The sequence below is a fragment of the Thermochaetoides thermophila genome (genome assembly GCF_000221225.1).
Source record: "Thermochaetoides thermophila DSM 1495 unplaced genomic scaffold scf7180000011806, whole genome shotgun sequence".
Classification (NCBI taxonomy): domain Eukaryota; kingdom Fungi; phylum Ascomycota; class Sordariomycetes; order Sordariales; family Chaetomiaceae; genus Thermochaetoides; species Thermochaetoides thermophila.
This window is the reverse complement of record NW_006383023.1, coordinates 1,439,236-1,451,281: the sequence shown is the minus strand read 5'-3', so window position 1 is coordinate 1,451,281 and position 12,046 is coordinate 1,439,236. Positions and strand designations below refer to the sequence as shown.

General features: G+C 52.1%; 4 protein-coding genes across 4 annotated transcripts; 2 read left to right on the top strand and 2 right to left on the bottom strand.

Moving 5' to 3' along the window:
• Positions 1 to 48: 48 nt before the first annotated feature.
• CTHT_0004170 (uncharacterized protein) lies at positions 49 to 626 on the bottom strand (the record flags this gene model as incomplete). Its single annotated transcript, XM_006690897.1, has 2 exons — positions 49 to 290; positions 494 to 626. The coding sequence occupies 2 exons, from the start codon at positions 624 to 626 to the stop codon at positions 49 to 51; spliced, it is 375 nt and encodes a 124-aa protein (XP_006690960.1).
• Positions 627 to 1,750: 1,124 nt separating this feature from the next.
• On the top strand, positions 1,751 to 2,399 carry CTHT_0004160 (uncharacterized protein; the record flags this gene model as incomplete). Its single annotated transcript, XM_006690896.1, has 5 exons — positions 1,751 to 1,808; positions 1,881 to 1,907; positions 1,986 to 2,015; positions 2,084 to 2,174; positions 2,249 to 2,399. 5 exons carry the CDS (start codon positions 1,751 to 1,753, stop codon positions 2,397 to 2,399), a joined length of 357 nt encoding a protein of 118 aa, XP_006690959.1.
• A 2,422-nt stretch (positions 2,400 to 4,821) lies between these two features.
• CTHT_0004150 (uncharacterized protein) lies at positions 4,822 to 6,885 on the top strand (the record flags this gene model as incomplete). Its single annotated transcript, XM_006690895.1, has 5 exons — positions 4,822 to 4,931; positions 4,990 to 5,546; positions 5,610 to 6,405; positions 6,475 to 6,632; positions 6,704 to 6,885. The coding sequence occupies 5 exons, from the start codon at positions 4,822 to 4,824 to the stop codon at positions 6,883 to 6,885; spliced, it is 1,803 nt and encodes a 600-aa protein (XP_006690958.1).
• Positions 6,886 to 7,424: 539 nt separating this feature from the next.
• Positions 7,425 to 8,876, bottom strand: CTHT_0004140 (putative integral membrane protein; the record flags this gene model as incomplete). Its single annotated transcript, XM_006690894.1, has 5 exons — positions 7,425 to 7,882; positions 7,965 to 8,029; positions 8,093 to 8,210; positions 8,265 to 8,637; positions 8,709 to 8,876. 5 exons carry the CDS (start codon positions 8,874 to 8,876, stop codon positions 7,425 to 7,427), a joined length of 1,182 nt encoding a protein of 393 aa, XP_006690957.1.
• Between the last annotated feature and the right edge of the window lie 3,170 nt (positions 8,877 to 12,046).

Sequence of the window (12,046 nt, the reverse complement as noted above, 5' to 3'; positions counted from 1 at the left end):
GGCGCTCGTCTGCTAGAGCAATATAATAATTGCTCTGTGGAGGTGGGGCTATCGCTCAACGGCATGCAGCAAAAAGGCGAAAGGACCCGTGACGCTGGTCGCGATGAGCTGGTGTGGAGAAGGCAAGATTAGCAATAGTACGGGGCTTGGTTGGGGGTTTGCTAAAAAGTGGTAGACAACTGGTCTGTTGTACTGCTGGTCACGGGTGATGGGCATGGTGCTGTGGGCAAGTGAGCTTTCCACGGCCACAGCAGCAGGCTTAGGTCGCTCCACGCTCGCTAGGCTGTCCGCTGGCAGATGCGGAGATACAGTAGATTGGATGAATGGATGAGGGAGCAAAGGATCGAGCGACCGTGGACCGTGGACTGCGAGTGTGCAGTCTGCGACCGGAGGGGGGCCGCGAACAGCGCGAAGGACACCAGTAAAAACGGCGAAGAGGCAGGCTTGCAATCGCACGCACCTTGCAGAAATCAAGAACCCTGTTTTCTCTCACGATCTTGCGATCGTGTGTTGGCAGGCTCGGTCTGGATCAGCGTCTGCAATAATGCTGGGGAGATCGTCGAGTTGTTGAAGTCGTTGAATTTTGATGAGCAGAAGTTGGCCTTGGCTGGGGCGGCGGCGGCCATCGGGGGCGCTTAGCGGGAGCCCTGGCCTTTGCTGATTGCTGTTCAGTGGGAAGACTGCGAGCAGGCCTGCGCTCCACGATTGGAGGGGAGAACAAGGAGGATAGGGCCAGATTGTGGTCTGCGCGCCAGCAGGCGGGCATCCCTGCTCCTCTTGAGCAGTGCCCCTGTTTTCAGCCTACAGTTCGCTTTCTTTTGATTCTTGACTCCTGTTTGCAGGCCCAATCATGGCTTTGGGACAGCCTCAGCAGATGGTGCTGGATGCCCGTCATTCATGGAATGCAAGCAACGCGAGACACAGAAGCCCAACGTGTCATCTATATACAAAATGTTTTTGACACTTCATTCCTTTGCCCAAGCATTTGGGGCAGATGTTTTGGGGCACCCTCATCGACAACACTTTTCTATGCAGCACCCCCACGTTCAGACCCAGACACAAGATGCGGTCACGTGACCCAATAATCGATGGTGGTATTTGAAGCCTGCTCCCGAGGTGAGCCCAATTCATACAGAAAAGAAGGCATGTTTGTAGGAATGATTCGTTTGCTTATTTAGAAACGTATACAGTATAGAAGAAACTGATAAGCACAAAAAAATTTTTTTTCGCTCGGCTGTGCTTGATGAGTCTTGGTCACCAAGTGTCACAAGATGCTGCAAGCGGCACAGGCACATGGCACAAGGGACCAACCATCGCACAAGCTTCAGGCTTCAGGCCGTGGCAGGTGAGCATCATGAGAGTCAGCTGAAAGTAATGAAACGTTTTGGGAGCATTGGGCCTCCAGAGCTGCAAAAAGCCACGTGCTTTCTCTTGGCTTGAGCAGAGAGGGCAGGAAGGAAATCAAAAGGCTCTCAAGGCCCCTCATCGCTCACACACACGGTTGCCAGTTGGGTTCATCAGGGCCCGAGAGGGAAGATGTGGTCCGAGCTTTTTGTGGTCCGTGCGGCATTTCTTTCGTCCAGGGCAGTGAGTTGGACCGGCCCGCGGCAAGTTCCATGCGCTGGACCGTGAGTGCGGGACGGGAGTTGCATCATTCCATCATCGTAGACAACCCGTCCCAAAACCAGCACGAGCAAACCGTTTCCCTCCGCTGCGTGTCCGATTGATCAATCGCTCGGCCTCAAGCATAATGCCTCCCCCTCCGAGCCATCCCGGTGGTGTCCATGGCCCGTCAACCTTCGACAAGCGTACGTTTTGCTGCCCTGAAATATGAAGAAAACTGGGAAAAAAAAATGAGGGGTAACTAACCTTGAAAATAGTGAAGATGGGTGCTATGATGGGCGGCAGTAAGTGGACCCTTTACGCATCGACACATCGCCCTTCTGCAGGGTTTCGCAGAGAAGCTGACGTCTGGTGCGTTGTAGCCGTTGGTCTGATCATCGGCTTCATCTTTGGTATGGCAAACCTGAGCTGAGAGGGAAGAGCAAGAGCATGAGCAAGAAAGTCTGACTCGAGCTCATAGGAACGGTCAACATCTTCAGATATGGCCCCGGTCCTAATGGCATCATGAGGACGCTGGGCCAGTATATGCTGGGTTCCGGAGCAACCTTTGGGTAAGACCTTGCCCTCCGCTTTCTCTAAGTCTTTGCTCCCCGGCTCGTGCCAGATTCTGACCTCGGCCTGTCAGCTTCTTCATGTCGATCGGCAGCGTGATCCGGTCGGATTGCTCCTCCCCGATCCTTCAGGAGGCCTACTTCCGTGCCCAGAGGAGGCCCATTATCATGGCTGCCCAAGCCTACCGTCCCTACCAGCTCAACAGGCGCCTGAGCGACAACTAAGCGTGCGAAGTCGGCACTAGTCGGCATGTATTTGACCAGGTTGCCGCATCTCCCGGCGTCCCGACGATGGGTGGTGTTACGGAAGGACTTGTAATGATATGTTGTTTATTGTACATATGGTTCGCGTTCAGAGCGAAAAATGGGACGGCGTTTAGGGGGGATTTAAAAACACTCTTCTGTCGTATGTGTGTTGATATATACCTCTTATGAATTATTCATCACTTCTCATGTTATCGTTACATAGCCAGAAGATGAGACAATCTTCTGGCTGCAAACGCGGCTTACACGATATACAGTCAAGCCTGCTTGTAATAATCACAACCAAGTAGGTCACTTCATGCCTTTCCAATCTCCTAGGACTAGGCAACTGGAGTTGTCTCTTTATGGCTGCCGGAAACATATGGCATGGTATCAATATAATTTGCGCTCTCCGGGCGGGATTACGAAAGGCTGTCGGACTGGCCGCGGCCGGTGCAACTCGTCGATGGAAGGTCTGTGTAGCACGGCATAATCTGTCGGGCAATTGGGGGCCACAGTACGAAATTGCGTGCATCAGGATCATCCCTCTTCTGGCCAGGCGGAAGGGTTTGGGCTGGGTGCGGATGACCACTCTCATCTTGCAGAAGAACCATGTTGACGAGGAAGAGCAATGTTCCCTGGACACTATGCCGGGCTCCGATGACAGCATATACGAGACTTTGGTCAGGAAATCCAAAGGCGGGGGTCTCAACAGAGCTCACGTTGAGCAGCCAGCCTTGTTCTATCACCAAGAGCAAGGCTGGTCCTCGACGTGCCGGGACCCCCCCCCCCTTTTTTTTTTTCGTTCACCGGCTTCTTGCATTCCAAGTGCCAGAGTCTCCGAGACGCCAAGCAAAAGAACTGCCAGCCGTGCTTATCAAGGCTGATCACAACTCGGGCTTGCGTCTCCTTTGACAGCCACCAGCTCGTCGAGTGGCTGTGAGCATCCAGCAACCTTTTGGCTATGGGACAAGGGGCGGGCCGATCCATGGCATGCTTCCGTGACATACATCTATCTCTTAAGCAAATGCCTGTGTTCTTCATCCTCGTCATCCAATGCTATGTCTTGTCCTCGAGGGTCCCAATGGAACACCGGATCGAAGGTTCTGATACGTTCGCGGTTCAAAACCCTGCTATATGCGGTGCCAGCTCCCCTTTATCGCCGAGAACAAGGCCCTCCTTGGACGATGACGAATAGTTCCTCGTTGTGTTGTTGTGAGAGCCAACTGATTGGAAAACGCCAGCTACCTTTTCTGTCACTTGTCCCATACCGCATATCCCACAAGGTTTACACGACAGCTGCTCCTCGTGGCTGGCAAGGAGTGCAACTCAAGGTTGGTTGCATGCAGTACCAACCGGCAGACCAGTTTGCTGGCAACAAGTGCAAAAAGGTTGCGATCACAACTTCTCGCATCTACACTATACTATAACTGTCTTCTAGCTACCTATCTTTGGCAGTTCAGCTATTCTTTTCTCGTGTTTACGCAACATCCCTCTCGGCCGGTAGTCGGAAACCGGCTGCTTCTGCCCTCGCACCAACAATGAAGCCAAGTGATTGTCTTCTTGCAGAAACTTCAGCTCTACGAATCAGCTGAGAGCCCTTTGTGCAGTGCACCGGAAAGACGCTGTACTCTCTAAACAATCTCATCTCCGTTCTCAACTTCGTCTGCTCTCTCCGAGTCGTTGTGTTGGCTCACCTCATGATTGTCATTGTCGATCATCTTGGGCGCTCGGGCTTGTCATCATTGTTCTGCGGCCTCAAGAGACGCTCGTTGGTTACAAAGCTCAAACAAAATCACCGGATACCGAGTTCTTCCCCGGCTGACACTACCAAAAACGCCCAAGTTACACATATACACGCCGGGAATCTCTATACAGGTTGTCTCAACTGTGTTGGTTCCGCTTCCGGAGACGACACTGGCACCAACTCTTTGAGCCGTCATAATATTTTTCGTCTTTCTTTCCTCCCGTGCTACGCAATCCCGACAACCCTGGCAAAGAACCCTATTGAGAGCCGGGAAACTGCCAAGATGGAAATACTGACCGGCGATCATCTGTCGAGACAACATTAACGCTCAGCAGCCACCGGCAACCATCCTTAGACACTGTCATCTTGCTGCCGTGTGCCTTGCACTACGTGTGGCGTGACAAGGATGAGATTTTCGGGTATTCAGAGAGCTTCATCCGCCAATAGGTATGTTATCTCTTTCTGTCTTTTCCTGTCTTCTCCAGGGCCCTCTAAAGTTTCATATGCTATCACATCAGGACCACCATATCTATTCCATATCTCTCGATTCCATGGTCTTCATCCCCCGTCACAGTTTCTATTCCTTCTATTATCAATTCTGGCTAGCAGAGTGCTAGCTTGTGGTGAAGGACCATTTGCCGCCCCTTCCTAGCCATCATGGAAGCCCTTTTGGAGGATTTGGACAACATTGCGTCTGTGGTAGAGCAGGCTCTCAATACCGTGGTAGATAATATCACCTCCGCCCTATCACAGTTGAAAACCAATGGGTACGTCAGTGACAGGACTACTCACCTTGGATATATCGACCCTAACTCAGCTATGTAGATTCTCAGTGTGGGGAACCTTGCTTGCCTCCTCCTTGGCTCCCTTTTTGACAGATAACCCGCTGCCTGATGGATATCCATGGGGTAACTTGACAGACTACGGCAACAATCCGTATCGTGAATGCCCACATACCGGCGTTACTAGATCCTACGAGTTCACCATCAGCCGGGGTGTCATTGCTCCAGATGGCTACGAACGCGAGGTGCTCCTTGTGAACGGTGCCTTTCCGGGACCACTTATTGAAGCAAATTGGGGAGACACCATCATTGTGAAAGTCTTCAACAATATTTCAAACCCCGAAGAAGGCACCTCAGTCCACTGGCATGGCTTCCTCCAGCATGACACTCCCTGGGAAGATGGCGCTCCTGGCATCACCCAATGTCCCATCCCCCCGGGGAAAACCTACACCTACGAGTTCAGTGCCAGTTTGTACGGTACAACCTGGTATCATGCCCATTACTCAGCCCAATATGCTGGTGGCATTGTTGGGCCTATTGTTATCCACGGACCAACCAGAGAAGACTATGATATCGATGTTGGTCCTGTCATGCTGGGTGGTAAGCTCTATCCGACCGGGAGAAGACTGGTAATTAGATGTCAATCGCTCATAAATTCCGCAGATTGGTATCACCAAGAATATTACGATATCATCAAGACCATGCTCAGCCCCAGCGAAAGTCCCCCCCGAGTTTATTCCGATAACAACCTGATCAATGGCAAGATGGACTTCAACTGCTCGACTGACCCCGAAGACGATCCGCACCAATGCACACCAAACGCAGGCATATCCAAATTCCGCTTCCAGACCGGCCAGGTCCACCGCTTGCGCCTCATCAATCTAGGTGGCGATGGTATCCAGCGCTTCTCTATCGACGAGCACGTCCTAACCGTCATCGCCGAGGACTTTGTGCCGGTCAAGCCGTACAACACGACAGTGGTGGTGCTGGGTGTTGGCCAGCGTGCTGATGTTTTGGTGACTGCCAATGCGGGGGGGCCCAAGTCTGCGTTCTGGATGCGCTCCAGCCTCACGACGTGCTCGCCGGCCAGGCAGCCGAACGCTGTGGCTGTTGTGTTATATGACGAAGCGGACGAGAACGCGATGCCGAATAGCAAGCCGTGGGAGATACCGAATCCTGATGTGTGTGCTAATCTGCCGCTGGATATTACCGAGCCACTGTACCCAATTCCGCTGCCTGAGCCGACCTTCACAGAGACGATGGAGATCGAGATCTTCAAAAATGAGTCCAAGATTTGGCTGTGGAAGTTCAATGATGTATCAATGCGGACGCATTACAACAAGCCGGTGTTGCTGCTCGCCAACCAAGGAGAATATGACTACCCTGAAGAATGGAACGTCGTGAATTACTACCAAAACAAGTCCGTCCGAATTGTCGTGAAAAACAACTCTCCTACATCGTAGGTATACCTCAGAGGTATCTCCTGCTCCTGGGGTCCGCATGCCATGACTAACCCCTGACTCGACAGCCACCCGATGCATCTCCACGGCCACAACTTCTATATCCTCCACGAGGGCCCCGGCGACTGGGACGGCACAATAGTCCGGCCAAGCAACCCCCATAGACGGGACGTCTACCTGGTACGCGGATTTGGCCATCTTGTTCTGCAATTCGATGGTGAACCTGGTACGTGTCCCCTAATTGTTCTCAGCCAGACTCCGCGGGCGGTTGGGGAAGGCAATCTAACAACATGATAGGAGTATGGACCTTCCACTGTCATATTGCATGGCACGCGTCGGGTGGTTTTCTAGCGACGCTTATTGTCCAGCCGGATACGGTTGAGCAATTCAACATTCCGGGGGATGTGTGGAATAACTGCAACGCGTGGGATCATTATACCAAAGACAACGTGGTTGAGCAGATTGACAGTGGCACATAACTTAGGTTCGTTTAGTTGGCCGAGTGCGGCAGCTGACGGGATATAGTTTGAATTGCTCGGAGTGAGGCAGAAGCGGTTTTTGCATATATACTCCTCGTTGGAGACTCTCAGTAAATTCTCGAAATTGGGTCGTAAGAGTAATACATGGCAGTTTCTGCACAGCTAAATTGCACAAAAATATGCTTATTGAGCGACCGTGGGCATTATAGCATCCAGGAACCAAAAAGACTGTACATTGCAAGTACGTGCTGTCAAGAAGTCGATACATGCATCATAAACTGAATATCAGACCGAGATAACCAAGCAGAAACGATAGAAAGTTCGTGAGTCTTGAGTCCAGTCCAAATCCGAGTCCAAGCTTCCTCCCATGGACACCCATTACCATTACCCCGAACATCCCTGAACATTTCCACCACAACTCCCAGCCCAATATTATTAATAATAAAGTCGTATGCCAAAAAAAATGCGACGCTGATTCCTCATGTGTGTATCCAACTCCTTCAGGTCCTTCTGTTCTTTTACCCGTCTCATCCGAGTCTTTATGTAGCTTTCCCAAGTTTACTCATAAAAACTCCCCTCCCTCCTTTATCATTGCTCGGGCAGGCACTGCTCGTCCCCTGAAGTTGTACCTTCGCTAAAATACTCGAGTCGCTGCGATTGTCATCGCCACTCTTCTCAGCAGCAGTGGTGGCACTGTCTTTTCCGTTCGAAGTCAGCACTGCTTTTTCCAAATCTGCCTTGCTTTCTCTCGCCACTGTAGGTCCATCATCTCCCTCCTTTTCGCCAGCATGCTTGCGCAAGTTTTGCAAGAAGTTTTGTCGGCGGTTGGTTGGCTGGTTGGTAGTCGACTGGGCGGTCCGCAGACCAGACGTGGTCGTCGACAGGTCTCCATCGCGACGAAGGGACTTGAAGAGGTGGCGCAGCATCGGGATGGACGCTGCCATGATTGTGACTGCGGGCTCGACGAAACCCCAGACAACAAGGGGAAAGGACTCATCTGTCAAATGAGGTTAGTTGGCGATGACCGATGACTACGAGAGAAAAACTGCAAGGAAAGAGTCGAGGCGAAGAGCCCTTACAAGTGAAGTCATCGCCATAGAGAAGAGGGATGGTGGTCATTTTGATGATACAGATTACCCCCGCGCTGTAGGAGTAATGGCTGGTCAGTAAGTTGCGAAGGCGACTGGCTAGGGCAACGTGAACGTACAAGACTCCCATGCTCATGGCAATAGCTACGCCAATCTTCTCGCGGTTGTACATATTGTATCGCAGAAGAATTCGCCACGGTAGCAGGGCCAAGGCAAAGTCGCTGAAGGCAGAGCAGGCTATCCCACCATTAGTGATCTGTTTTGATCATGCTCATCTGGCAAGTCTCGCACCTCCAACAAAAAAGCTGTAATTGCGGCTGACATAGTCAGGCCAGCATGTGCCGGGGAGCGTTCTGTTGTACGTCTTCGCCGGTGGATTGCATGATACCCAAAAGAATAGGGCACTGAGGTAGTGGCTGGTATTGAGCAGAATAAGCAGGCTCCAAATGAACCACTTCATCCAGCCATCAGATAGCCGAAGGAGCGTGATCGCGAAGGAGGTCTTGCTGCATGCGACGGCTAGGATGGAAGCGAAACCAGAGATGTTACTTAGGACGCCAAACGTGATATCCACCAAGTTCTCCAAGGGAATTTCAAAAATATGCTGCCCGAAGCCTCGGCGGACATTAGCCGTCGTCGATGAGGCGCTGAGGGCAAGGAGGATCTTGGATTAGGCCGGTTAGACAAGGACGAGCGAGGCAACGGCGGGGCACAGGAGCATATTTGATGCCATACCCAAGCAGCAAGAATGAAGTAGTCATCCCAGTACAGTCGGCGGCGGCGCAACACTTTGGTGTACAGTCGAAGCCCGAGAAAGACAGCGGAGACCGCGCTCATGGTCCACAGCACGATGACCATGTCGCGGCCTCGTTTGTTCACTGAGAGAGGCACGTAGGTGACCATGGTGACCCGTGACAGAGACGAAGAATCCTATGAGCGAGCCGGGGGAGGTTAAGGGGGCACGTTCAGGTAAACATGGATGAGTTGCGACATGCAATCAGCGCCGCCTGGAGTCAGTGTCGTGTTCTTCTCAGATCTCAACACCTGTCGCACTTGGAGGTCATGATGGGCGTCCGTTACAGGTCGTGGTCAGCAGAGGAGCGACGAGACCGCCGCGTTATCTGCTGCTGAGGGCGAGAGGGAAGAGGATGAGGTTTAAAGGCAGCCAGCAGACCAGGGATAATTTGGACAAGGGACAAGACAAGTTATGGGGAATCAACGGCCAGAGGTGACATGGGTTCGAGAAAAAGCGACAGCGATCTGACGCCCAGCTTAGATTGTCAAATCTCGGGCGATCCAGGCCCACATGCCGCGGGCTGAGCGCTGGGAATTGTGGGAACGATGTAGTCGCAGGCGTCCATCGACTGGAGGAGGGTGCCCAGAGCGTGGGCTGGGCGGAGTGGACACCATCTTGATCTTTTCTGTGGTCGCTTGTGTCCCGCAATCCCGCAGGACCATCCGCCATGCCCATCATTCCCCATCCCACAGCATGTTTGTCTGCAGCGCTGCAGCGCAGCACACATGCGAAATGCATGCAGGGCCGTGCGGTGCCGCGCCCGGTTGGGGCAAACACCACCAAACACCAAACGCACGCAGCAGGCCAGCAGCCAGGCCAAATCGGGACCCTCCGCGGCTGATCGGGGTCGATTTTCTGGGCGATTCGGGACTGCTTGGCTTGGCGGAGGTCAATTGTTGCGCGGGACGGGGACCTGAGATGGAACCGATGGACATGGGAGCTCTTTGAGCGAGCGGGAGCCTTGACTGCAACAACGGCCCGACCGGTCGGGTCTCAACCAAAGCGATCAACGTTGGCAGGTTGCCAGGCTGCAAGAGCAAGTGCCAAGATCCGGAGTTTCCGCCACGACCTGGGTGCATCTCTTCTTCAACGACCTGGCAAAGCCTACAGCAGGGCCCGACAAAATATCTTTAGGAATCTCAGGCCCTCCGTACTCCAGCCTTGCGCTAAAGTCCGTCTTACTCGAGCTTTAGGGCTCTTTGAGATAAACGGGTGGGACAACTTCCATCCGAACTCGCAAAGCTCACGTTGTTTTGTTGCAGCTGCATGGCAAAATAAATCCGGGTAAGCGGGACGGCATGTCCTCGCATGCAGGCTGTGGAGGGATGCAGCAAAATGTCCAAAAGCCCAGAAATTCTGGACGTTTGGCGGTCTGGATTCGCCTGATTAGAGGTCTGAGCGGGGTTCCTGGAGTTGTCAGCCTCGCTGATTGGCCAGTGCAGCCTCGACAACCAAGCGATCCTTTTGTGTCCTGATCACCCTGGACGTCTGTGCGTGGTCTATAAGGCAAAGGGGTTGGCGATATTTGATCATCGTCGAGGTTTGATGGAAACACTGCTCAAAGTACTGTGTACAAGAGTGTTGAATCTTGTTAGCTCCTTGGCGAGGTCATGTGGCTTTTTTTGCGCGAGCATTCTTGCCAAGCAGCTTACATATCAAATCCCAGCACATATTGTACATATTTTCGTTCACAACTGTTATCATTAAACGAATGTTGTCCATTTTTTCTTTCAGCTCGGCCTCAGGTCTCTGTGGTGTCCGAAGGCAATGACGACTTTGGCTCTACTATGTCTGTAGTTGAGTGAAGTATGGGATAATCAGCATTCTGGAGAGTCGGTGTCAACTAAAAATGGTGCAATGAATCATTCCAAGAACTAACAGCGGCATGCAAACTTGTTTCGGCACGGGCTTCTCGAATGTCCGCGATGCCTTCGGTAAGACCCATTCCTTGCTATCATCCATATCGTAAGTGCGGAGCGAGTTACCCAAGAAGGCTGAGCCCGTTGCAGTCACCACAGAGTCGAGGGCTTGTTTTCATGGAGGGATTGAGGAACTTTAAAGTGGCTTTCTGAGAAAACCACTGCACGGCTTTTACTGAAACCGTTATTCTCGCGACGGGATCTTCCCCTTTTAGCTCCTCAACATGGAAGACGGAGCCTTTGGAAACGCTGAGGGTGCGAAACCGACAACAGCAAGAGTCCCCCGACATAAGATGAAGTTCAATTCCTATGTGGTGTACTACGGAAGCACTGACTAGATCTACGGATCACGGCTTAAACCCAAATTATCAGAGTGACTAACAAGACTTGAATTCAACACAGAATTCGCTGTGGTCACTGTCGGTACGATGTTTGAGTACGCGAACAGGACCCTCGACAACCCGATAATATGCCGTATCTGCAGCCCCGACGCGACAGTATTCTCAGGCTTGGTGCATAATGGAATCTGGCCCTCAAACGCATTCCAGCCACCAAATTCGCCAAAAAAGAGAAGTTGGACCATCCCGTTTTGCGTCGTGATGCTTGCCACTGTTCCCCTCCACAGCGTGTCGAGCTCGTAGTGATCTTGATTCAAATCCAGGCGATTTCCTCTGACAGATGATATTTCGTAACTGTTGGGCAAAGAAGATCAAGATGAGTGGCATCCAGCCTTGACGCTGCCGTGCGAGGTTAAACCGAGACACGGCTGTTCAGATCGACCAGCAAGCTGATCTCACAACGACCAACAACGGCAGCCAATTCTCGGATGCTCCCAGTTTCTGGAACAAATAAAGGAATACAGAGCCCATGGTTATCCAAGATTGTTCTAACCGCTGAAAGACATTTCCTCAAGGGTACACATAGCGACTCCGGAATATGGCCCACGTGACATTGGAACGCTCCATTGGGCATATGATCGTTGCCAGTAACTCTTCTAATCAGTCCGGCTATGTAGTTGATCCGAGAGTCTCCCAACTTCTAAAGCTTTTCTGCCTGGAAGGCAACAGGCGATACCAGCTGGATGCAGAGGAGGAAGCATTAGCACCTAGGTTGGCAGGAGATAAAGGGCGATTGGATCCCAAAGCGGAATCGGACTACCAGGGTTGTGCTGGATTTGGCGTGTTCCCAGTTCACATGCCGCTCAGTTGATCGGCTGGAAAGAATTATTGACACCTCAAACCAAGCTCATGTACTACCAAGGGCAGTTGCTCATGAGCCATTGAAGTTGGCTCTTCATGACTCTACCCTTGGTGACATAGTCAAGCATGGCGTTTTCTAGGACGGTCTCTCTCTCTCTC